Source organism: Wasmannia auropunctata, unplaced genomic scaffold (genome assembly GCF_000956235.1).
Source record: "Wasmannia auropunctata unplaced genomic scaffold, wasmannia.A_1.0 LD334538.1, whole genome shotgun sequence".
In the NCBI taxonomy this organism is placed as follows: Eukaryota; Metazoa; Arthropoda; class Insecta; order Hymenoptera; family Formicidae; genus Wasmannia; species Wasmannia auropunctata.
The window spans coordinates 929,540-955,950 of NW_012028352.1; the positions used below are offsets into that span (position 1 = coordinate 929,540).

Below are 26,411 nucleotides of genomic sequence, written 5' to 3' on the forward strand. Positions count from 1 at the left end.
TGGTAACCGGAATGAGCTTGCGGACCGGAATAACTGCGGGAAGGTATAACAAGTCTCTCTCACGCGCTAATTGATTTATAGGCTGAAGAAGATTCATCGTGGTATTTCAGATAGAGGCGTGTTCCAACCACCCTGCAATCGATCGCGCCGATACGTGCGATCCTGCGCCAGGATTTGGGCCTTGCGGACGAGCGCGGCGGTCTCGATATCTGAATCGTGAGTCGATATCGCGCAGACGAAGCCTTTTACAGAACGGGTTATCTTTCTTTTTTTTATTTCTTTTTTTTTACTCCTTTTTTTCCCTCCCCTTTGTCTTCGAAGCACACGGGCGGGCAACGTTTTAACGTAGGCGTGTGGGGCCAACGGCACCTCTCGCTCTGAGCCTTACATGGATGCATCGTGAGTCACTGCCCAAAGCGGCGTATGTAAATGTATTCTGCCTACTTTATTCATACGCTTGGGCTGTGTGGCGACCAGTACCGCAGATAAAAAAAAAACGCTATTAACAGCCTTAACGATGATATTTATCGAATACGATGAATTAATATCCACATTGGCAAGTTAGGAAATAAATGATAGCAAACTGACACGAGGTCACGGAGGAGGCGTGCGAACTTTTTCGATCAATGGTAATTGATGGTAAATGAGATTTAAATATGTTTGTCTTCTCTCTGAGAGTTGGCTTTTTACGAATTTTTACGACGAGAGCCAATAATGTCCGACGTTGTCGTGGCAATTTGTCGGCGAGGGAAGAGACAAATGTAAATTTACTCGTGCCTAAGAACCTCGAGGTCTTCTGGGCCCCGGACAAGGCCCAGACAGCGGATGTCTGTCCCGCGCGAGGCCCACAGGTACCATCTTCGTGATTCTTCGTGAGAGCTCGTACCCGCTCGTGCACGATACTTCTTAGCCATTATTGGGCCTCTGGTGAAAGTGTCTGACTAGATATTTCGTAACCAGATATCATATCGAAATAAAGTCTCATTTCTTGCGGATATCTCGCAGATCCAAGAAATTGAAGACGCAAAAATTTTCTGCATTATATTTTAACATCTCATTTTTTTCTATTCACGTTTTCCCTTCCACTGATTCGTACTTTGCGATAATTTGCCATATGAGAAACAAAAACAATGTAAGGAAAAAGACAATTTATGTCATACGTAAATAATAATAGGATATGTATTAATAAAATCAAGATTTCAAAATCAACATATTCATACCTATCATAAAATCGCGTCTGCAATTTTGTTGAAGCAACGGCGCTTTTTGCCGAAGAATACTCCGTTAATTAAGCGTTAAACCGACGTTAATCCCGATCGAGGGGGCAGGCGACCGAGCAGGCCGTCGAGCAGAACGGCGAGAGGCGTGTGTGCATTGTTTTTTCCGGTATGCCAACCGAAGCTATATTAATCAAATACGCTGTGCGTCGTGTAATTTAAATTCCCGTTAATCCACCGAACTCGCGTGCGCGCAGGAGCATTGTCTCTTTCTCTCGGGAGATATCGTGATCACGCGGGCTAACCGATAATTGCCATCGCGCGATTGCGTTAACGAAGTGCGAATAATAAAGGAAAAACCACAACGCCTCGTCGTCCTCGTTGTCGTCGTCACGAGCTAGCGTTAATCGGCACGTCTCAATAACGGCGCTAATAAATTCGCGACGGCGTGCCCTTTCGCGGAAACAACGACTTCCACTGTTTCTCGCCCTCATTAGAGACCCCCTTCTTTCTTTCTTTTCTTTTTTTTTTTAAGTGCAACAAGACGCGCTACGCTTTATCGTGGAGACTAATTACGGTCTCCTCACGAGATAATGAAATAATCTTACTACGCAAAGCTCCGAGAGACCGCCGCGACTTCCTTGAGAATTTTTTCAGCAACTCGCGGGCGCTTTATTAGTCGCGGAACAGGACGGCTACACGACGCGACGGCAAATTAACGTCGTGGGATTAGCCGGTCCTTATTAAGATGATTCGCCCGCTAATCGTCGACTAATCGTCCCCCTCATTCGCTTAATTGCATATTATCGCAAGGATCTGATCACGGTCATTAGACGTGTCTCCTATCCGTGCCGAATCTCGGTTAATTCGTTCGTTGTTCAAATAACAGCAATGTATGTGGACTTGTACAAGGTTGTAATATATTTTACAAAAATAAATACACGACGTTCAACGTCCCTATTTCCGAGCAAAATACAATACGATCTATGTACAACGCACACAGTGTATCACCTTTCTCAGAGGAATATATTAATTTATTGTACAATCACATCGTTTTCGCGTTTCAACGCGATGAAAGCCTAAGGTATTGGAATGATTGGAAATATTTAACCAGCTAACGATACGTGAAGATAACTTCCTCGTGTGTTGATCTCGTTATATATCTCCACGGAACGTAAGATATCTTCCTAAGTACTGTGAATACTAGTTTCGGCAGATTAACGAAATCTCATAAGGGTGCAGACGGAAGCAGCGACTGTCACGTAGTACAGGCTCGCCCTGAGGCTGGCGGACGAGCCGAAGTCGTGCTGATTCAAAATCTGACACTGCGAATTTCTATAATGCTTGACGTTCCCCTCGGAGTCGCGCGCGAGCACGCAGAGCTCGTATTTGGTGCTCGACTCCCTCAAATCGTGGATCCTGAAGGAACGCTCGCTGTAAACGACGTCCTTTTCGAGCATGGATTTGCTGCTGCCGGATTCCCGCACCACCACGTAAAAGTCGCCGATGTCTTCGCGCGACGTCACGTACCACGTCGCTTTCCAACTCTTATCCTCGGTATTGCTAAAGAAAGTCGTGATTTATCGTCTCCAAAATTTTTTCAAGAAAATTTCAGACAAAATTATTTATAACGGAAATTTAACAAAAAATGCAGTGTATACAGTTAAAATATCACGTACTAGTCAATGCTTCGATATTTCACATCAGGTGTGATATCGAGTTCGGGCTCCTCTTGAGTGTCCCTCTCGGCGCAGTTCATGAGATCCTCGGTTACCTCCGAGATGAATTTATTTTCGAGATAATTCGGACTCTTACACAGCACGGTCGACCATTCTGTCGGAAGTTGCGTTTGAGCTTTCAGCCATCTCTTCAGTGGCCGTGCATGACAATCACAGTGCATGGGATTACCTAATAAGATATAAATATATATATCAATAAAGAAAAACCAGATTATAAATATAATTTTCTTTTAGGAGCTTAATTATGATCTTCATTATCTTTTATTATATTTAATTATTTTATCTATTATTACCGGTGTATCTGAGCACCGTGCCGTTCTGGACAATCTTCATGAACCTGTCGTCGAAGACGCCGATCTCGTTTTCTTCCAGATCGAGAACTTTTAGATTCGGCAGCGGTAGAATCTTGTCGAGAGGCACATGACTTAGATGATTATTACTCAGATGCAGGTTGGTTAAATTTAACGGCGGAAGAAAAACGTCTCGATCGGAGATGTCACTTAAGTCATTGTGCGATAAATCCAACGTCTTCAAAGCCGTTAAATTCCCGATTACATCTGAAACAGGGCAACGTTCTAATAAACGACGATGTACCCAGCAGGAAGTGTGAGGCCGATGAGTCCGTTACGTTACTATCCGATTAATTGTCGGAGCTATTAAAAACGACATTCCCAGTTTACTACTCACATCTCCTAATCTCATTAATGTTGTTATGAGAGAGATTCAAGTATTGAATCTTCTTAGCACCGGCGATGAGGTCGAAGGTAACGACCGGCATTGTATTGTAGGACAAGTCGACCTCCTTCAGCCTATAAGGAATCCATGGATCGTTCGGCAGGGTCTTCCGGGTAATAAACGATATTTTGTTGTGGCTGAGGTTGAGCCTCTCCAGAGACAGACAATCGTCGAGCAGTCCGTGCGTCTTGTTGTCCAGCTTCTCCAATTTATTGTGCGATAGATCGAGCGTCCGCAGGGATACCAGACCCTGGAACGCGCCGTTCGGTATGTGGCTGATGTTGTTGTTCGTCAAGTTCAACGTCAGCAGCTGTAACAGGCCCTCGAACGCCCGGCTCGTTACGTTGTTTATTTTATTGTTCGCCAAGTTCAGCTCAAACACTATCGGTAGACGGCCGAAGGCGGCTTTTTCCAGTTTCGTCAAGTAATTATCCTGAAACATTTCCGCCGGTAAAAATCCGGAAGATTACCGATCCTCAGCAGGGGGGAAAACGCATATTCCCCCTACAAAAATTCCTTTTGTCTTACCTGCAGATAAAGATACTGCAGGCTGCTCAGACCGCCCAGCGCCTGCCAGGGCGGCTTTGTAATGTTATTCGCTTGCAGGTTTAAGATTCTCAAGGTCAGCAGGTTTTCGAAGCTCCCGTCTTGCAGGTTATCGCCCAGCCGATTCCGCGAAAGGTCCAGCGAGAGTAGCGCATTCATCGTAGGCCATACGTCGGTACTCGGAATCTCATCCAGCAGATTCTCCGAGAAGTCCAAATGGCCCAGAGAAATCGGCAATTGGAAAATCTTCGTCAGACGATTATTTTTTACCGTTAGACTCCTAAAATGTAAATAGGCGTGTTATTGCAGGCCTATGAAATTTTTGAATTTTATTTAATGAACGATCATGTATACCTGCAGCTGGCCAGTCGAGTGAGACTACCGCGTGCAACGTCGTTTAATTGATTGTAACTCATATCGAGTTCGAGAAGCGTTGGCAGCGGTCCAAACGTCGACGGTTTTATTTTCTCCAGAGAATTATGTGACATGTTCAAGAATCGGAAGCTGAACAGCGTCTGAAATACGGCGTTATGAATCTCGGACAAATTGTTGTGCGAGATGTCGATCGTGTGGAGCTCGTACAGCTTTGGAAAAGTGTTCCGTGGAATAGAATGTATCAGGTTGTGGGAAACGTTTAATATTTTTAGCCCCGTCATATTGTGCATTGGAATCTGTCAAAAGATATTTTTTTAAATGATATTTATATAGACACAATGAAAATAAATATCTTAATGAGACGATATGTCTAGTCGTTTCCATTAAAATTTTATTCACCTGATTTAGAGCCGTAAATAGATTATAACTAAGTTGCAATTCCATAGCGTACGATGCACTGTCGAAAGAATACTTCGAGATATTCTCGAGTTTGTTGTGACTGAGATCCAATAAAGTGATGTTCGCGCAATTCTCGAATGCGCCTGGTTCAATCTTCAAAATCTCATTGTGAGACAGATTTACTTTCGCCAAATAGATATCTTTGAACGCCAGCTTCTCCACGATCGTCACAAAATTCTCAGAAACGTCCAAAAGCTATTCCAACAAATTTGTTAATCTCTTATTAAAGAAAAATTGGATAAGTATAATTTTTTCAAATGTTCACATACCTCAGCGAATTGCAGTTGATGGAACATTTGGAAGTCGATCTTCTTAATAAAGTTCCGTGAAAGATCGATGGTACCGATCCTGGTAACGGAACCGAAAGTTCCACGACCCACGTCGTCGATTTGATTGTCACTCAGATACAAGCGTCTAAGAAAACGCATACCGCGGAAAGTGTTAGAATCAAGTTTCCTGATCTTATTGTGGCTCAAATTCAAGACCTTCAAGACGGAGTTCCGGGCAAAGGTTCCTCTAAAACGAAAGCGATCTTAGATGTGTTGAAAATTTAATAATAAGTTTTTACTTTCTTCAAGCCTGTCAACCTTTTCAAATCGGCGATAGCATTATGCGACATGTTGCACCAGCTCATCTTGACGAGATCGGCCAAATGAGACGTGTCTAATTTGTCGATTAAATTATGAGAGATGTCCAAGAACTCGGTGTCTCTCAGACCTTTGAATTGATTCCTCTTTAAGTCTTTTATCTTGTTGCCATGAAGATCAAGAGATTTCAGTTTTTTGAGTGGCGTTAATGCTTCCACAGGCAAGGAAGAAAGTGTACCTGAATAATGTAAAAGTTAATAAAAAATTATAATTTAAATTACGATCTCTTTATAAGATATGGATATTATATAAACATTGATATTTAATTAAAATTATATTTTAAAATAAAAAACTAAGTTCATAGAATTGTATTGCTTTAAAAATCTGACGCAGATAATAATACGGTGTGTATTTCCTACTGACGTTATCTAGCGATGAGATTACGATTACCGTTACTAATCTCCAATTTTTCCAACTTCGCAGCCGCCGCGCTTTCACCGAAACTATTTCCCGGCAAGGTAGACATCCGATGTCCCGCGATGCTCAGTAGGCTGAGATTGCCGAGGACCTGCAGTGCCTCACGAGGAAATTTTTCCAGGTTGCTGTTTATTACGTAGAGCTCCTGAAGAGTACGATTCACGCCGAGGAAACTGTGCTCCTCGATCAATCTCAGCGGCGTGTCGATGAACTTCAGCACTCGCACGTCCAACGGGTACAGAGCGGGCCCGTAAAATCGTACTGCGGATTCGCAAAAGTGGAATTGTTCATTCAGCCGACTTATTTCATCACCTTCCGCAAGAATGTCATACGCGTATCTCTCCATTTTTCTAGGACATGATATTAAATCTCGACTCACCTATATTACATTTGTACAGAACCAGTTCCTCGATCGGCATGCCCTCGTTTCCCAGATTCGTGAAGGCGAGACTGAGACTGGCCAGATTCGTATTCTCACAGCGGACGTATAAACCCCTGTCGCTACCCCGCAGGCAAGTGCAGGGGTAAATGTAGATCGTGTCTTTGGGACACCTGAATCTCGGCCCGGGCGGCACGTAGCCGCCCATTATGGACACGACCATGCCCAACAGCAATAGTGGCGATAACATTTTAATCCCTGCTTGAGAAGCACAAACGAAAAGAAATCTATTTAACATTTTCATAATTATGTAACACGTCTTACGTACTTACATCTTGTAATTATATAATAACTGTGAGTGCAAATGCATAACGATAATTTTACATGAGGAAATACTGCTTAAAGAATTATAATCTATAAAGCCTCTTCTTTAAAAATAATGAAGAAAAAAGAAAAGATTTCTCAAGATAATTTTTACATGATGAAGTATACTGTTTGAAGAATTATAATTTATATAGCTTCTTCTTTAAAAATAATTAGGACAAGCTCATGAGGAAAAAGAAAAAGATTTTTGCACAAATTATGTTGAAAAATTTGTATTACATTTATATTTCATATCATATTACAAAAAGGCTAAAAAGCAATATTTGACTTATCGAAGTGCGAATTTGTGATATCTTTATTTTTTAGGATGAATGTTTCAATTAGTCGCTCCGTGATGCAACGCACGTCTCGTCAGAAATGTGGGAAAGTTTTCGCTGCGTGAACTCCCTTGGTTAATCGCGTACGCAATAGATCGATACGCCGATAACGATGCAGTTTTGTGCGCCTAATAAATAAAATCGCAGCTTGCTTTGAAATCGCAATTGCTCTGCGCAATCTTTCGCGAATGAATTGTTAAACGGCCCTTCGAAGTTCCTGTTGCCTGTGTTTAAGCAAAAGCGATTACATCAGTCGTTCAATTCGCGATCCGATCTCACCGCTTATTATCCCACGCGAGTTGCCGAGATCCTGCGATCTTTCGATACCGCGCGCGGCGCGCGGAAGGTGACTAACCGCTAAGATTATCGAGATCACGATAGCCCAAAAACGTCCTTGAAGACGAGACGCTGCTTTTTTCAGGCAGTGTCGACGCGACGAGACGCGACCTACGCACGATGTTGACCTACGCAGCGTTGACCATTGGAGCGTAGCGAAGAGACGCCGCGCAAAAATCATGATCTCATGGATGATGCTCCCTTGGATCACGCTTCGCCGATTCATTATTCAATCATAATTAATTCACTGATCGTGCGCTGACGATTGCGTCTCCTACGCGAGCCTAGAAAGGAGGCACGCAACTACGGCGATCACGCTTTCTGTCACGTCGCAAATTATAAGCTATCATAGAGACGTTTAACTCGTACGTCAATCGCGATTTGCCTCGCGTTGCGCATCTTGCAAAAGAGAATTACGAAAGCGACTTGTCCATCCGGAAATGTTAACGCAATTAGACCAATGCGTTTTCACTGTGTATTATCGCGAAAACGCTGAGCTACCTGCGTAACCGTGCATGAAATTTCGATAGAAAATTAATGGTTGCGTGCAATGCAGGACGCTGCGCTGCGGTTATTGCAGATTGATTGTCCTTCTTTCGAAACCTGGACGATTAGCAAATATAATCTTTGTATAATAACTGACCTCCTTTCAAAGATCATCTGCTCTCTGTGCGATGTGGGTGAATTTATAAAGATCGATCGGGGTTATGATAAAAATACAATTAACGTTATTAATAATTAATTATATTATGATGCGACTCCTCATCCCCATTTACGACATTTCTCTGATGAATCTAACCTTACATTTTTCTTTATTGTGTGAAAAATAATTTGCGATATATTTTATCATTAATTAACAATTGTGCGATAATAATGAAAGTTGAATTTATACTTTCGATACATCCCAGCGTGCCTACCAATCGAGATCGTCGCAGCGAAGCTCCCGCAATTAACGGTAGCGTATAATTAAAGTAATCGTGGGACCCACCGATCTGAGAAATGGAAAACTATGCCTTATTACAGCCCTAGTAATTCAAGCAGGCAAGAAGAAAGGCACGGTGATCTAGTTCAAGCATCGGTCTACAACGCTCGCGATATAATATACGAGCGCGCATATATGTAAAAAAAAAAACAGCAGCATCTGCATCCTGCATTATGAACGCGAGGGAGGGTACATATTGCATCGTTCTTATCGCAAGCAAGATGTGTGCCGAGTATAAAGGTATAATTATGAATTTATACTTATAGGAGCGTTAAATTGTCATCAGGAAAATCTAGCGAATCTGAAACCGATGAGATGATAGCAGTTCCACACAAGCAAAACGATATACTGAGAAAAACACACGCGCCTTTCACTTATTTCAGTTGGTCTTTCTAACTCGTAAACCAAGGAACTAGCCACTGGACCGAATCACGCTGATCTCTCGTGACACCAAACTCGTATCGGGATCGTAAAAGAAAAATGAACGTACGCTAGTACCGTTGACGTAACGCATTGGCAATACTCAATTATTTATTATTAAATTATCTCGAGTATCTGGATCACAAGTAACTCGAACAGTTACTCGTTACTCTTTGCTTGCATTTATTTACCGATTCTTGAAAAATATTTAGAAACTCGATGAAAGCCATCAATAAAGAGTAGGCTTCCCCGAACGTGAGACTTCCGCTTCTCGAAAGCGGAAAGAACGACAGCGGAGAGAAAAAGAACTTGCGCCACGCTCCACTTTCTGAAAGTCTATCAATTAGAGCTATTGTGTTAGCGTAGCAAAAGGCAGTCGACTTTACGTAAAAAAAAAAAATGCACCTCTAATGCAACTCGTAATACGCACAAATACTAAAATTAAATCTCATTATAAAAGAAACTCCCTCGTTGAATTGAGATGCATTTTTCCGTACATTTCTTCAACATAATACGTGCGAATAATATTGTTTCACCCGTCGTCCTTGTGAATACCGCACGGTGCAATACTCTACGTCTGCACGTTCTTTCTCCACACAATATTTTATTTGTAACATTACATCTTTTTCCAAAAAAAATATCATACTCATCTCTATACAATAATTATTCAAAATAATTTTAAAAAATCTTAAAATAAAAATATACCTGATTATTCTATAAAATTCGTAACTTATAAAACAATATTATTTATAAATCTATTACAATGTTCTATAAGAATCTGAAAATCAAAATTACGTAATGGAAATAAAAACTAATGTTAAATAATAAACGAAGAATAATAAACATCTAAAGAAAATAATTTTACTTATGTTTTATTAAAATGCACATCAAGTTAGGGTAATTATATAAAGCAATATTATTGCAAATGAACTAGATAAAAATAAAGTGCAAAGCGCTTCGTGAGTCAGTTAGACATTAAAGATAATTAGTTCGGGTAACGTAGAAGCGTAACGTTTTCTGTGCGCGCATTGAAGTCACCGTTCGCTGAGCGGAGAGATGACGCGCCTAAACACACGTGGATACCCAGCCGCGAACATTATGAAACTTAGCACCGTTTTGTATTTAAAAATATAACAAACCTACTGAACCGCTTGATGAGCCATTTCTTAATGATACAAGACATTAACATGATATCTACAACTATTCCAAAACCAGTCGACGAATCGTGAAATTTTTACGGAAACAATATTTTCGAGTATTTTTCAATTTTGAGATAATAGAGACAAAATAATTTTACCGATTCTTTACAAAAATTAATTGCGGTACCTTGTTACACTTTGCCCAACGATTCTCAAAAGTGCAAAGGCCGTAGTGACTTTCCTCAAGGATGCACTGCTGGTATCCTCAGGGTTACATGTTCGCCGCCAAGCGGGTTGTCCTTTTTCTTTCACCATGCAGGAGCAGAAAGAGTGAGAGAGAGAAGAACAGAAAGGAATACACGTTTCGAGTGTTTCACCGCGTGTCTTCAAGACATTCTGCATGTGGTTCCTGGCTGAAGCTGCCGTGAAAACTGAGTCGAGGCACGGAGGCAAAGAGAAAGGCAGCTTCAGAAGTAAGGCCTCCCTCATTGGCAGTTGATACGCGCTGTCCTTTCGTGGACATCCCACCTTTTGCTGCTGCGAGAGAAAGACGGACAGTCTCGACGCGATCACATTTTGATAAAATCGGTACCTTCGAAGGTCGCGGCTGATCAGCTGCGTTATTGACCTGACGAAATTTTCTATTCAATTAATAATCGAAAAAAATATATAATAATAATAAATAGTAGTAAAAAAATTTTTATCGTTTTAATGAATGATTGAAAGAGTTTCAACTTTTTCAATTTTAATTTCTTTGTAATGATAACATTAAAAATTATAAAGATATTAACAAAGTTATTAAGTTATAAGTATTTCTTCGTTTATTTTTTTATTTTTTTTTAGTCTGCATTTTTATTTTTTTTTAATTAGAAGCGCTACACAAACAAATAAATATATACTGCTGCGTGATTTTAATGCATAATATTATATTCAATTTGACATGTAACGATTCTGGCAAAACCTCGTGTAGAAGAAAGTCAGTCGTCAAGTAGCGCCTGAGGATTGGTTGATGCCAGTGAAAGTATCTTCACGTAGTTACCTTGGTACTCAACGGAGTCACGCGACATTCATGGCATGAAGCCGACATCTGTTGGTACACAGATTAATTTAAATAAACATCTTCAACTAAAAAGTTTAATCAAATTTTACATTAAATCCTTTATGCCAGAAAGTTTCAACAAAAACTTCTTGGTAACAAATATGTATTTATTATTTTTTAATCTTCAATATCTTCATAGAAAAAAAAATTACTCGGATTTTTGTTCTTAGAGAACTTCTCTTGGTTCTCCGAACACATCATTCGACAAAGCAGGATGCGATAGTTAAGCGTCGTTTAAACGATAATGAGGAAGAATGACGGGCGTTTTTCAGAAATTACACAGCTATTAAGGTCATTGAGCTCTTCGAGTTCTGCAGTTTCAGACAAAGAGCTCGTGGTCGCGCAGTCGGTTGCGTTATCCGTCGAGTAATAATCGAGTGATAGTGTCCGCCAATATCGAGCTGTAATTTTGACATAAAAAATTAAAAAATTTGCACTTTAGAAATTGCGATTAAAATGAATTATTTTATAATATACGTGCTCAACTTCTCATTATTATTGAGTAAGTTTTAAAACTAGCTGTATCAAACTTCGGTGATTACTTGAAAATTTGAAATTATGTTTTATTTTATTTTTCTTTTGTTACACAGATATAAAGGTGACAAATCAATTTACTTTGGGCCAATTCGTAAGAATCTATTTTTTAAATTGTTTTTCGAGAATTATATTTTATTTTTAATGTATCGTCGCTTTTGTAATTAAAATTAAAAATTACGAATTATTATATTGTTCGTAGGATAGAAATCGTCTGGAAACCTACGAGGAGATATCGAGTGAACAAAGTGACACCGATATCTTTGCCAATCTAACTTTTCGCTTTACTTGCAAAGATATGCCGTCCGGTTTTTACGCCGATGTGGATTACAATTGCAGGATATTTCACGTTTGCGAAAATTCCGGCGATGGATTCCCAGTGATCTGCGCTAATGATACAGTATTTGATCAGAAACAGCGGATATGCACGAACGAGGAAAATATTGATTGTCAGCACGCTCACGAATGGTATGTACATTTTACGATAGTTAGATTAATCAAAAAACGTAAGTATGTATCTCTGATATAATAATTTTTTGCAGGTATTACTTGAATGAGTTAACCTATTCTGCGGAAATCGAATCGAGGACGATCACAGAAGAAATCATAGAGGAAAATGAATCGAAAGTGGTTCAAGAGGATGTAATACCTTCTGTTTTGCCACTCGTGATTGACTAAAAATATTCTTATTTTACGTTATGTTAGGTATTTACATACGTATTTAGGTATTTACATATTTTACATTTGTACCGTTAAATCAAATTATTATACGTCAAACAGGTTTGATTGGAATTAATTAATTTTATTTTTTTCTCTGTTAATTACGTTCCACAGATGCGAAGTTTTTAAAAGTAGTTTTTTTTCTCTAATGCCAATATTTTATGGGATAAAAATTGATACATTATTTATATTTAAAAGAATGTTTACAGAAACAGTAAGACGAGAAAAATGTTTATAGAATTCTAAGATATTATTTTGCTTTTATAGAAGTTCAACATTCTAGCGATCGCGTGTCGTATCATCCCGGTTTCTTTTGTGCTCTTGTTGCGTATTTACATCTTTTGCCGCATGCAACGCATAAAACTGGCGAAATAAATAAAAGAAAGAGGAAATATACGAAAAGAGAGAGAGAAGACCTTCAGCGTGGTAGTTCAGAATAATCTCGGGTCTATTTCTGACTGTTGGCTTCTCAAGGCTCTTGAAAGTTGTTGCGCCGGTATTTTCGATATCAATGTTGCAGCACATGTATGTATAATTTGATTATATTTATTATTTATTTTTTAATCGAATTTTGCAAGTCAAATTAAACATATATTAAATAAATATATATATATATTTTTTTAAAAGCTTTAAGAACTTAAATATTTTCAAAAATTGTATTATAATAAAATCTTTTTTTACCTAACTTTACAATTGTATTGATATCAAAATGCTTCTTAGAAAATAAAATAACTTATTAAAATTGATTAATTAATAATTATAATTTGAAGGGAAACAGCGATGATTATACAAGATAGATACAATTCATTTATTTTTAATCAGATATTAAGAACATATCAGTCTTAAGATCTACGCTAGCAATTCAATAGTTTTTCTGCGATATAACTGTATTATGTATAATTTTTAATGCCGTGCTTGTTATATCTTAATCTTTAAGAAAATATGATAAAGTTTCACCCACCACCCATAAAACCCCTATGACAATGAAATAAATATTTCTAGCGAAATGGCGCATGTGATTAAAATTGCGAGGGATTGTTTCCATAACCATCTACGAAAATTCCGTTTCTTCAGATTCTAAATATTATCTCTATTCTAATTTTTGAAAATATACTTTATTTGAATTCTGTGTTGCTGTATAATGTAAGTAAAATATTTCGTGAAAGACAATGTCGTGGATGTATACATGTCTACAGAAACAATTGATATCTAATTTTTTGACTATAATTTCTTTCCAGGAAATAATGAAATCTTTTTATGTAAAGAATCGTTAGATAAATTGAGTAATTATCTGAAAATTATGTTCTCTTATGAATGCGATCACAACGATAATAATATAAAGAATTAAAGCTAACCCAATATATAATCCGATTTGTTTCAGACTTCGAGGAAAGTCTGTAACGACAGAGACGTATATAAAGTTCTTAACGAGGCACATTTAATATAAGATTTTAATATAGTATACGTAAAAAAACGATAAGTAGACTTGATTGACAAATCAAAAAAATATTATTTCTCTCATAATGATAATATGATCTATGGTGCTGTGGCCAAGAAATCCCCGGACCCGTAAGATTTTAATATAGTGTCCATTAAGAACGATAAGTAGACTTGATCAGACAAATCAAAATACTATTTTTCATAGTGATAATATGATCTATGATGATGTGGCCAAGTAATTCCCGGACCCGTTTTATCATTATCGTATACATATTTGATTTTCGGATTTTCTGATCCGAATACACTCTGTCGGATCATACCGAACATGGCCGATGCAAGGGCCATGTTGCTGATCATACCAGCCATGGAAGCAGCCGCTCTCGCGTGAGCTAAGGCCATTTGAATGATGAAAGTTATTACGAAACCGATTCCGGGCATCAAATGGGTCATCTTCATCTTCAACGCTCTTCCGAGATGCATCGCCGCGCTCGTGATTTTCCTGGATATAATATCGTCTCGCAAACGTGGCAACTGGATTCTCAGTTCAGAGCGTGTATTCTTCTCGGAGGACGATTCAGGGTCCTTTATCCTATTTTCGTTATCTGAATTCTCAATTTTCTCCATAGAAATTTCCGATTTCTTTGCTAACTTCTCTGAATACTCATCCAGCAAAGATCTGAATTCGTTCTTCGCACGGTGTTCCCTTTTACGGTCCTCGTCACTCTCCATAGATTCTTTTTCAAGCTTGTAGGTCATTTCTCCTTTCAACGGTATTATTTTTAGTTCCTCCGTGCTATGATTTTTTACATGCTTCCCGGGATTACTTTTTTTAAGGTGCTCTTCGGTAAAGGCTTTTAGTCTGCTCGCAAACTTTTCGTTCAAACGGGTCCCGAAGAGTACGCTGAAGGCGTTGTGTGCGTTCTCTACGTTGAGGAACTGACCGACATCACCATCGGCGAAATCTGTCGCGTTGGCCTTGATTTTATCCAGAAACATGGTGATTATCTGATCGTCGTTCATGGATCGCTTTATGCCCGCGTACTCGTCGCTCTCTTGCAGAAGCTGAAAGTTCGCCTCTTGCACGTCGTCCAGGCTCCTCTCTCTCTTTTCTTTTTCCTTCTTGAGCTTCTCGTTGTCCGGCCGCTGATCGAGTACCTCTTCCATGATGTCGCTGATGATCGTCAGAATACTCGGCAAATTCTTGTTGTCTTTGATCTTCGTAGCTCTACCTTCGCGGAATCCACTGAAACTAATACCGACCTCGCCGTTCCCGTAACCAGTAAACTTCAGGAAACCCAGATCAACCTGAAACTTGTCTTCCACCGCTGTCTTGTACCATTCCAAGAAGGTATTTTCCATAGATTCCTTTCTCATTAATAATTCCTTCTCGAAATCGTTCGTGGACATGCCGAAGAAATGCTGTACTTCAATCTCCGTTGATCGTCCGATGAAAGGAAGTGTGGGCAAGGGCAGCAAGCCGATCAAAGTTGGAACGGTACTAGTGATTACTGGCCAGACGAAAATGCCCACGCATCTGATGAAACTCAAGCTGAGTGCGCATTGAACAACCTGCGACAGCAAACCGCGGTTCGCAGTGTGCTCATTTAAATCTTCCACCAGCTTCATGATCTCGTACTGATCGGCGGTTAAAGAATTTCTGACCGTGTAATTTAACGTATCCACAAAGTATTCCTTCGGTTTCTCTTCGGGTTCTTTTTTCAAAGTTTTTGCTAATTTCGAAATATTAACTAGAAGCTGAAGAAATTCGGATTCTGTGATGTTCGGGAACATGCTGTCCATTGCCGTCCCCGAAGCCCGTTCAATTTCTCCCTCGGTCTCGTAATAAGAATTTAATAATTGATCGGCACTTCTTCGTCTCCTTTCGTGTTTCTTAGATGACGCGCTCGGGAGAACAGATTCCGACAATGGACTTTGCTTAAGTTCAGACAAGTGGATTCTCTCCTTGGAAACATCTATGAGAATGTCCGACGGTTGTCCAAGATATCCGGGAACGACTCCTTGCTCGTCTAAAAAAAAATACAAAAAAATCAAAGATTAATAAACTGAATATTGAAAAAGAGAGTCAGTCTGCGTTTAACGGACAAGACTGATTCACCTACTGACGGAGTATTCGAAGCCCTCGATTCTCCACTTATCTGGTTTGCCTTCACCGCATGCGTAACTTTTGACTGAACCTGCTCCTTCGGCTCCTGCGGCTTCGGTTCCTGTGGCTTTGGCTCTTGCAACTTCGACTCTTGCGGCGCGTCCGACAGGATTTGATATTGCGGATAATTTAGGCTGCCAAAGCTAGGCAATCCTGGAAACTGAGGAATGCCAGTTTGAATTCCGCCCGGTAACATAGGGATTTGAGGAAGAGGAAATTGTGGTAGACTGGGTCTCTCGGCAAAAGGATTTCCGAATCCGGGTAAATTCGGAATCTGTCCAGGAAGTTGGCCTATACCGGGGATTTGGCCCGCGCCAGGAATCTGGCCGATACCGGGGATTTGACCCACGCCAGGAATCTGGCCGATACCGGGGATTTGACCCGCGCCAGGAATCTGGCCGAAACCAGGGATTTGACCCGCGCCAGGAATCTGGCCGATACCAGGGATTTGACCCGCGCCAGGAATCTGACCGATACCAGGGATTTGACCCGCGCCAGGAATCTGACCGATACCAGGAATCTGGCTGATACCGGGAATCTGACCCGCGCCGGGAATTTGAAATTGACCAAGCAACTCCCCGAAGTTCGGTAAAGACGGCGAAAATTGCTTCAAGGTCGGCCAAGTGATGTGTTCGGTGCAGATTATGAAATTATTGCTTCTCGCGCATTCCAGCATGTTGGTTACATAATCGCGACGTACCGAATCCGGCAACGCTCTCTCCGCTAATCTAACAATATTCATTTCCCGAGCAGTCAAAAGAGTGCCTATCACAGGATTATCGACATCCAGATAGGAATTTTCCAAACGCGGCGACGAGTTCTTGCTCAGCAGCTCCTTCAATACACTCTCTATTTTATCCTCAATCGTTTCTACAGCAGTCGTCGGTGTATTTTCACTCTTTTCATTAGACGTCTGATTATCGGAGTAAGCGTTGCGTAGCAGGATCGACGATAAATCGAGTTTCGTCCTCGGCAGAGTCTGCAGATAGTTTCCAAAATTGGGAAAGTTTGGCAGCCTCGGGAAAAATTGAGCAACTGTTGGCCAAGCTATATTCCTCGTACACTCAAGGAACGTGCTCTCTCGAATGCAAGTGACCATTCTCTCCACGAAGACTGGCCTTATTGATTCCGGTAACAGACTTTCTGTGGCCTGAACGATGTTACCTTGCTGCTCCGTGAAATAACTCGCAATCTGCGGTGATCTCGAAGTAACCGGCGAAGTTACAGCACCCGGCGTAGAATGCTGCACGGCCTTAAGAATTCTTAAAATTACGCCTTCCGGATGTTCCGAAAATATCGGAAAAAATCTAGTGTCCGTAATGGTAACGGTAGCGTCTCCGTGCTGGCCGACTTTAACGTCAGTCTCCGAGAAAGGCGATGGATCAGTCAGATTCTGGAGAGGTAACGTGGCCTTACTGTTTGCCGCTTGAAGATGTCCTCCGAAATTCGGGAAGCTGGGAAGTCTAGGGAAATACTCCAGTAAACTCGGCCACAACACGCTCCTCGAGCATTCCAGAAAATCGCCCTTGCGAACACACTCTGTCATTCGATCGACAAAAGCAGGACGAGCTGCATCGGGTAGCAAGCTCTCTGCTATCTTAAGAATAGTTAATTGCTGATCATTAAACAGATCGTCGAACTTTTGCGTACTGGTGATCTTGATGCTCGGATCATCTCGAACGTTTGGCGAAGACAGCTGAACCGTCTTGAGAATGTTGAGTATCACTGATTCAGGATGTTCCGTGAATATTGGCACGAATCGAGTACCAGTGACGCTGATCACAGGCCCGTTATTCTGTGGAATATTCGTCCTGGAGATAATCTTTATGTTAGAATTCGTCTGCAATTTATTCCACTCCTGCTGATCCTTGATAGTCTGATGCAAGGCGTCCTTATCCTTCAGTGGCGTTTGATCTTCTTGTTTCGATGGTTGTTGAATAGATGATAAATCAGGAAACTCGGGAAAATTAGGAACGTAAAGAGCGACTGTCGGCCAAATGATGTACCTGGTGCAGTTGAGAAAAACGTTGTTCGCCTGAAGGCAAGATATAACTTGAGCGACAAGAGGAGCCCGAGCCGGAGGCGGTATCAGACTTTCCGCTAATCGTAATATGTTATGTTGTTTCTCAGTGATGGTTGTCAGAACAATTACGTTTTCGTTGACAACAAAATGCGAATTTTTTGGTGTCGCTTTCAGAGAATTACGTACCTTTGTTAAAATCTCTGTAACTTTGTTCTCTAATTCGCTGGATGTTTTAAAAGAAATTTCATTTTTATGAGATGTGGAAATCCGACTAGCCGATCCTTCTGTGGCGGAACCACCGGATTGCGGTTTTTCGGTTGGCGGAATCGGCGTAGCCGGTGGAGTCGGTGTAGTCGGTGGTCGGGTTCCGAAAATCGGCGGTAGAAACGAAGAAAAATCGGGAAGTGAAAATGTCGGAAAATAGCCGAAGACATCGGGCAACTGCCAGTCCGGTAGCCAATCGGAAATATCCGGTAGAGATAATCCGGGATTAAATTGCTTGACCGTCGGCCAGGTGGAATATTTAATACAAGTTACATAGTTGAATTCCTGAATGCACTTAACAGTTTTCTGAACGAATTCTGGACGATACGGGATGGGAAGTAACTGTTCAGCCATGTGGATCGACAATAATTGCTCCGGAGGGAGTAGAGCGACGTAAGAATCCGTGCTGTGAGCAACAGCCGGAGGCGGCACCTTCGCGTGTTCTTTCAAGGTATTTTCAAGGATGTTCACGATCACCGCTTCCGGCTTAGGCTTCCGCATTCTCGTAGCGTCGGCCTCAATGACTTCCGGAAGCTCGCCCGCGAAACTGGGGAAGGGTACGATGGGATACTGCGGGTACAACGCTATCGACGGATACCAGCTCTGATAGTCCGGGAATGCCGGCAGCGTCGGATAATACTGCTTCACCATCGGCCAGGCGAAGTACTTGACGCAGCTGAAGTACTCGAATCTGCGCACACACGAGAACATCCTGTCGGAATATTCGCGACGTATCTCACCGGGCAAGAGTTTCTCGGCCATCTGTAGAATCTGGAGCTGGCCGACGGTGAGCAGTGCCCTCAGGGTTTCGTTCGTCGGATCGATGAAAGCCGGCGCCAGATCGTAGGTGACCTTCGATTCCAGAGCGCCCTTCAGAATGTTGAAGACAACGAACTCGGGCGTCAGCAGCCTCGGACGATGCACGCCGCTCTCCCAGGACCTCGCGGACTTGGCCCTGTTACCCTGAAATAAATCGATCAAGTTTATCTCGATTGGCACGTAGTCCAGAGACTGCTTGACTGATTCCGGGACATTGTCGAGCACAACGGGCCAAACGAAGATGCGAATGCAATTCAGGACGCTGAGACCGCGAACGCATTCCCCCACGTTCTCCACGAACGACTGCCGCTGCTTCGTCTCCACCAATTGCTCGGCGCACTTTATTATTTCCAATTGATTCTCCGTCAATTCGGCCGCGTCCAAACTAGCCGAGTACGTTTCGTTCGCAGGTGACTTCCGCGTTAGCACGATATTCTTCAAAACGTCCAGCAACTGATTTTCCGTGAATTTTGGAATGTCGGGGAGCACCTCGATTGCCTGCTCTCTCAAATGTTGCAGGAACGTTCTATTCTTGATTTGTTCTTGAAGAAACGCGACTTGACTCTTCCATTTTTGAAACCGATTCAAATCGGCTTCCGTCGTTGGAGATAATTCATCAAGATTCTCACTCTGAGTCGTTTTCACTTCGCCGCTACGTTGATTGCGAATCTCTTCGTCTTTTTCAGCGGCAACCGCGTCGACCTCCACCGATTTTTCTGAAAGAAAACTTTTTTCGTCTAATTTTTCCGATTGTTTCGCATCGTTAACGACGGATTCAAGAGCGTCATTTCGTATAGATATCAATTTTTTTATTTGACCGTCTACGATCGATTCTTGCTCGCGAGCAGGCAAATTGCCCTCTTCAGCATTCAGGTAGACAGTCGAACTCTTGTACTTGGACTTACCTGAAACTTTGGCTCTATTCTCTCTGTTCTTATCCAGATCTTTGTCACCGATCTCTTCGTTGTTCGAAACCTCGTCGGCGACATGCTCCTCTTGATTACTTTCGGTTTCTTGCACTTGTGCGAGCTGCAAGCTACGAAGCTCGTTGCGTACATTTTCATTCACACCCTCGATATTCTCCGCTTGTGCCTCATCCAAATTATGTTCCGCCAATTTTTCAGTCTGCACCGTTTCTATTTCCTCCGTCTGTTTCAAGCTGGCAACGTCCTCGTGATTCTCCTCAAGATTGGAGGAAGTGTCAACATACTTCTCTCCTTCCTGCTCCGCCTTATCTTCATCGCCGTTCACGTTTTTCACATCCGCGTGCAATTCCTCGACGTTGATCTCGACAGTATCTCCTTGCGACTCCGGATTCTCCTCTGTGATACTTTCCGGTATTGTCCGTTGGTCCGCAGACGTATCGTCAGACTCGACCTGAGCGTCAAATCGTCGAATACCTTCGTTCTTCTCCTCGATGTTCTGCGCGACATTCTCGCCATCCTGCGACACAGGCTTATCGGGAAGGCTCACGTCGTTCCGTCGCCTTTTTTTCGCCACGCTACCTTCATCACCGGCAGCCTCGACCTGGATCTTTTCAGGCTCCTCGCCGAGCACCTCTTCCGCTGCATTATTCCTTTCTTCGTGGCTAACATCTTCATCTTCATCTTCATCCGCGTCATGTTCTGTGTAGACTTCTGCTCCCACCAAGCTTTTCCGTGCCGGATTCACATCCTCCTTGTTTACGCCCTCAGGATCACTCACCTCTACCGGTTCCGAAATCTTGCCGTGCACTTGGTCCGCGATGACCCCACCGTCATCGTGAGGCACACTTCGCGCTCGTGCGTGAAGGACGCAAAGCAGAAGGAAGAAACAGAGAGGCGCGAGCCGGTGGATGCTCGCGGTTGACCGTGGGCGTCGAGAGTTGAGTGCTCTCATGGTCGCGGTCGAGAGGCGAATGTCTCGGCCACTTCTGAGCCGGTCTATGGTCAGCCATGCCTCACGCATGGTGATACACATACCATCGCCTAAAGCACGCCGACTCCAGCCAGTTCACGGACGAAGAAGCGAACCTGTAGATGAATAACAGCCTGGCATTTCCATTTTTGCGGTGCCCCTCTACGGGGTTGCGAGGTAACGAGCTTCGCAGCCAACGAGTTTGTCGTGGCCGACCGGTTGCGTTTCCTGCGCGGAAATGGCAATGGCATCAGGTGCATCGATCTATCCCGACACGCGATTTCCTTAACGCAATTAATCGCGCAAATTAGTCCGCATCGTTCGAGCGTTTACAACATGAATTATTTGTCGCGAAGCTGAGGAAGTTTATTTACCTCAGATCGTTCAACAATTACATACGGTTTACGAGCACTCTTAGAAGTAAGGAGTAATAGGCTAGGAGAAGAGAACGAGAAACGTCATAAACATAGTTAAGTGCACGGCATATCCTTTTTTGCACCGTAAAAATCGACTTGTATACTCGACATCGGGCATACCGAGAAATAGAATCTAAAGTAAAAATCTGAATCGTAATTAATTTTTTTTAGCATGTCTTATAAATATCTTACTCCTTTTTATTCTAAAAATTTATATAATGAAATGATATTGATTACAAGCTATCATTTGTCGTTAATAGAAAATTATTATTGATAATAATAATATCTTAACCAATTAAAAAAAGAAACGTCTGTATCATCTAAATGTATTTTAATTACTGTCGATGACAAAAGAGCAAGGCGTGTTTCATGAAAAAGTAAAAATTCATGACTAATTAGAATGTAAAAATAAACTAATTGGCGGCGAATGATCAGCGAACTTGGTTTAAAAAAAAATCGAAGGAAGCAAAGGAAATGATAATCCGTAGATCTAAACACGACGTTGCATAAATAAAGATCACAGATCAGGTTTCGCGTTTGTATTTAATACAGTCTTGCCCGCGCGCTCTCTGCTCGCGCCGCGCGCCGGTGTAAAGGGTTGAATTTTTAGTCCTTGAAGGAATCGAGACTCGTAGGAATGAGCCAGGAAGAAGGGGCAATCCTAAGGTGGGGAGCGGAAAGTAATGCATTTTTACAACGAATTTTATTTTCCAAGATGGTCGTAGCACGATGCTCCCTACTTCTTCCCTCTCCTCGCTCCTTTCGTACTGGATTCACTGCGCAAAGACGATGCAATAAACCTGTATTGCCTTTCTTTACCGTCTGCCTTGCTTACGGTGCGTCCACAACGTTTGTAATGCGATTTTACTACTTCGGCATCGTTTCGCGCGGTTCTGTTCTCGTTAGCAATTTTGCTAGCGAACGTTTTTATACTGTCCTAATCGCTTGTTTTTAACGCCCAAAATATTTATACATTTTTTTATACTGCAAGAATAAGGATATAAAAAAATACACTGTAATTTCTTTAAAATAATTTTAAACATTTTTAAAAAATTGTATACATTTACCTTGTTCAGAAATTATATTGAATTAACGTAACTAGCTGTAGATAAAGCAATCTCTCTGTCGGCTTTGTAACGAGCGTATCGAGGTAAACCACGTCGATCATCGTGACCATGACTTTTCTTTGAGCTACTTACTGAAGCCAGACCGTTAATGAATTTTATGACGCATAATGTTCCTCGTAATGCCTCGTGATGAGGTCAGTGAGCAGTTGTTAAGTTAGTTGGAAGCGCAGTGCATCATTCGTTAAGGACGGCTATTTGCAGCAACATTGCACATATAAGTGCTTGCTGATGTTGTGCGTTTAGCAGATTGACGCGGCGGTATCTAGGAGAATAAGCAGTACCAGGAGAATTAGTTGAAAAAATGTATCTTTATACTATTCACAAATGGATTCCAAACAGTAAAATGTTTCTGAATGGAGATTATACAAGTGTGGGTGTGCGCGTGTGTTACAGAGAATTTCATCGGAAAATTGTGAAGCAATGCGTTCCGACTACTCTTGGTACAGCCACTCCTTTTCAAGGTGATGGCCACGCGTGAACGGTCGTTGCACGACGACCATGACAGTGACATGACGTAAAAAGTGAAAGACAGTAGGTGTGTGTCATTCCTAAAAGGAATCTATGCATTTAGGCGATTTGGAGAGCACGCAGGGATCGTTGGGCTCATCTTTCTTCTTACTTGTTTTATTAATTTTACTTGTCGAATACGGAAATTGTAGTTAAACTTGCCTCAGTATCCGAGAAATATCTTTTTTCATGTTAAACGGAAGAAAATAATAATTTATTTTATCACTTTGTGATTCTTTAGTGCAAAAAATCCACGATTTTAATAAAATAGATTAAGAGAAATTTATTGACATGGCTCTCGACAAAACGATAAAATGAATTATTGTTTTCTTCTGCTTAAAATGTGGTAAAATAATTTTCCGAATACTGAAACAATTTTAATTATCATTCTTAGATTAAGCAAGTGAAATTGAGTAAAAAAAAAAGCGAGTCCAACAATCCCTTCCTAAAATACATAGGCTTCTTTTTTTCACTGTCAAAATGTAATATGAAGAGTAATATGTTTAAATGAAGAGTCTACTAAAAAATGAGGACCCTGGTAAATTTACATTAAAAATTACATTCTATATAAGTTATTAATTGTTAGCAAAATTTTCAACGTTCTCGAGCAATTGTGAATTAGCGAATCTCTGATCGCTCTGTAATTTTATTGTAGGAGATATGTTACAACTGTTACAAGAATACTTTCTAACATTAGAATGCCGGTCATCATTCTTCGGATTTGCTTAGATGTTTGTAAAATTGGCATCGAGGAGGAATTCGAAAGAGGTGCGCAGAAAGTCGACGCGCAGCGAGCGGGCAATTCTCTTTCGAGTTCGAACCGCTCAGTTGGTTGGAGGGAATCATACGGTTGCTCGTGCGGGTCCGAATAACACGTATTTCGTGTTAGTCCGATACAGGAGATTCAGTAGAAGACAGAGGGAAAAAGGTCGGTTGAAAGAAAAAGGATCGTGAGTGTCGATGAGTCCGGGTGGTGGTAAACCGGTCTGAGAATGAAGGCGATTGGCTGGATTCTGGCGTATGTGCTATTGGCAGCTGCATTTACGAAAAATGTGCGTGCAACGAGTGCCGCGGATGTCAAATTTTCGAGGGACAGCAACAAAATCGCACGATGCAATGCCACGAAACTCGGGCTCGTCTCGGAGCCAACGTCGCTGAATCTGAACGTCGACGGTCTTCGGAGTATCCTGGTTAACCCATTCAAAAGAAAACCAGTTCAAGGTGAGGCTCATAATTTCACGTCTATTGATAATAGAGCATTATGAAAACAGAAAAGCTATTTTGCGACAATAGAATTACAAACGTGAATTTAAACACTATACTTTCTTATGTATGTATAATAATTATACATAATTATTATACATACATAATGTACGTAATTATTTAAAATAGCAGTCCATAAAGATTATGGATACATGGATTTATAATAATCGTAATTATATTAATATGTTTTTTAATATGTTTTTTATTCAGATATTAAGCACGAAGAGTCCCGCACTTTTGGACATAAGAGAATTCAGTTCATGCTGATGCCGATGATGTATAAAATGGGAGTAATGATGACAATGCTGATGATAATAACCGCAATCTCAGCGAAGGGACTTCTTGTAGGTAAGCATCATTATTTTCGTACTCAGTCAAGAAAAGTGTCACCCACACAAAGTATAACGGACACGTGGCTGTCTTGTAGATACGAGCCGTGTAACCTGCATACATGATTAGGTGATATTGCTGACCTATTTACTGCATATGAGTCCAGTATTCAAATGAGAGTTAGATTTATACGAGAGTAAGATTTTTTACTTGGCCCAGTATTTCCGATAATTATTTATTTGTTTTAAAAAAATGTCTCGTTGTTCATTTCTTTTCGATTAATTACTTAACGTTATTATTCATCATTGCGAATTATAAAATCTCGCTAATTGTTGAATTTTTATTGCAACTTAACTTTCTTACAAGTTTCTCGACCAGTTTACTTATTTATCCATCCGTTACATTCATTGCTGCTGGGGGATATTATGTTTTACAAGATTCTTCAATCCGTAAAATTTATGAATCGTTTTGACATACGAAACGGAAGTCTCAGTCTCTGCGTTTTACTATTTTTCAGGCATCATGGTGCTAGTGCTTAAGCTCAGTACCTTCCTGGCAAAACTTCATTCCGGCTATCACGCACCGCAACCATGGCCATCCGGCTACCACGCACCGCAACCAGTTCACGTGCATGTACACAGCGGTTTTCTTCCACACGTTCACCCACAAATGTACCAAAGCTGGGACTCGAGTGGTCCCGCATATGAGGATCAACTTTACTATAAGGGATAAAAATCGTATATATAAATTACATTCTCCGACCAGAAGATTTTTATTGAAAAGCCACTTACGAAAAAAATGGTTACAACAAAACGTAATAATCGTTGCTAGAAGCGACGTTATTTGTACGTTTTCTGAGATAATCTTTGTGATTTTGCGTCCATTAATTTATTCAGATATTATTATTAATGCCTGACTTTTAATGGCTGTAAATATTAATATTTGCGATGGCCATACTTTCAGCCATCCAGACGCTATTTATTGGAAGCATTAGAAGCTTATTCGTACGAAAAATAAGAGTTGAAATATCAATTTAACGAATATTAAATTTTTTTACGTACTGTGACACAGCGACCAATTTCTTAGCGTATCTCAATATAAATTATGTAATATGCATATACGGGTATACCAAAGGAATTTTCCTAACTTATAATAATAATTATAAGTTTGCAAAGTATTTACTATCAAAGAAATACGAAGTTCCTTTTCTAAAGGAAATATGAGTAGCGTTTTTATAACGCAATAAATATGTAATTATTTATTAATAGTTTAATTATTATAATATAACATTTATTACACACACACGCATATAAGATGTACCACATGACGCACCTTCAAAATATGTAAACGAATCGGATAACGTTCTATTGCACATTGCATGGCGAATTAAAAACAAAACATAATCTCTGTAATTACCTTCATCAAACAAGAACTACAAAATATTAATTTGGCTGTAACTATGAGAAATATGTATAACGTAGACCTACATTTCCGTACCAAAACGAAAAGTATTTATATTTAAGAATTAACTACATACATACCTCATATTATTAATAAGATTATTATTAATATATTTATGTTACACAATACGATAGATTATCCATCGTTTTTTATTGTAATGTATTTATAAATTATATATTTACTTTCAGACATTTGTTAATACTTCGCATGTTTTCTGTTGACGTTTTTTTCTCTCACCTTTTCTGATGACAAGAAG

The 26,411-nt window shown here is 40.8% G+C and overlaps 4 protein-coding genes across 8 annotated transcripts; 2 read left to right on the forward strand and 2 right to left on the reverse strand.

Moving 5' to 3' along the window:
- Positions 1–2,111: 2,111 nt before the first annotated feature.
- LOC105458401 (chaoptin) lies at positions 2,112–10,523 on the reverse strand. 2 transcript variants are annotated; one of them, XM_011703680.1, is made up of 12 exons: positions 10,280–10,523; positions 6,515–6,772; positions 6,109–6,396; positions 5,659–5,896; positions 5,341–5,587; positions 5,012–5,266; positions 4,592–4,908; positions 4,220–4,517; positions 3,644–4,124; positions 3,250–3,513; positions 2,897–3,125; positions 2,112–2,780 (listed from the first exon to the last, which is right to left on the reverse strand). In XM_011703680.1, the coding sequence occupies exons 2-12, from the start codon at positions 6,762–6,764 to the stop codon at positions 2,435–2,437; spliced, it is 3,213 nt and encodes a 1,070-aa protein (XP_011701982.1). In that variant the 5' UTR covers positions 6,765–6,772; positions 10,280–10,523; the 3' UTR covers positions 2,112–2,434. The 2 variants fall into 2 exon arrangements, with proteins under 2 accessions (XP_011701982.1, XP_011701981.1); XM_011703679.1 differs by having other exon boundaries at positions 6,515–6,775.
- Positions 10,524–11,452: 929 nt separating this feature from the next.
- On the forward strand, positions 11,453–12,599 carry LOC105458402. The gene is made up of 4 exons (XM_011703681.1): positions 11,453–11,693; positions 11,782–11,819; positions 11,928–12,193; positions 12,268–12,599. The coding sequence occupies exons 1-4, from the start codon at positions 11,648–11,650 to the stop codon at positions 12,401–12,403; spliced, it is 486 nt and encodes a 161-aa protein (XP_011701983.1). The 5' UTR covers positions 11,453–11,647; the 3' UTR covers positions 12,404–12,599.
- A 630-nt stretch (positions 12,600–13,229) lies between these two features.
- LOC105458403 lies at positions 13,230–21,062 on the reverse strand. 2 transcript variants are annotated; one of them, XM_011703684.1, is made up of 3 exons: positions 20,061–21,062; positions 16,002–19,871; positions 13,230–15,912 (listed from the first exon to the last, which is right to left on the reverse strand). In XM_011703684.1, the coding sequence occupies exons 1-3, from the start codon at positions 21,031–21,033 to the stop codon at positions 14,078–14,080; spliced, it is 6,678 nt and encodes a 2,225-aa protein (XP_011701986.1). In that variant the 5' UTR covers positions 21,034–21,062; the 3' UTR covers positions 13,230–14,077. The 2 variants fall into 2 exon arrangements, with proteins under 2 accessions (XP_011701986.1, XP_011701985.1); XM_011703683.1 differs by having other exon boundaries at positions 16,002–21,062.
- Positions 21,063–22,646: 1,584 nt separating this feature from the next.
- Positions 22,647–26,344, forward strand: LOC105458405. 3 transcript variants are annotated; one of them, XM_011703686.1, is made up of 5 exons: positions 22,647–22,897; positions 22,988–23,129; positions 23,757–24,322; positions 24,575–24,712; positions 25,212–26,344. In XM_011703686.1, the coding sequence occupies exons 3-5, from the start codon at positions 24,094–24,096 to the stop codon at positions 25,424–25,426; spliced, it is 582 nt and encodes a 193-aa protein (XP_011701988.1). In that variant the 5' UTR covers positions 22,647–22,897; positions 22,988–23,129; positions 23,757–24,093; the 3' UTR covers positions 25,427–26,344. The 3 variants fall into 3 exon arrangements, with proteins under 3 accessions (XP_011701988.1, XP_011701989.1, XP_011701990.1); XM_011703687.1 differs by having other exon boundaries at positions 23,799–24,322; XM_011703688.1 differs by lacking the exons at positions 22,647–22,897; positions 22,988–23,129 and adding an exon at positions 23,136–23,639.
- The last annotated feature ends 67 nt before the right edge of the window (positions 26,345–26,411 follow it).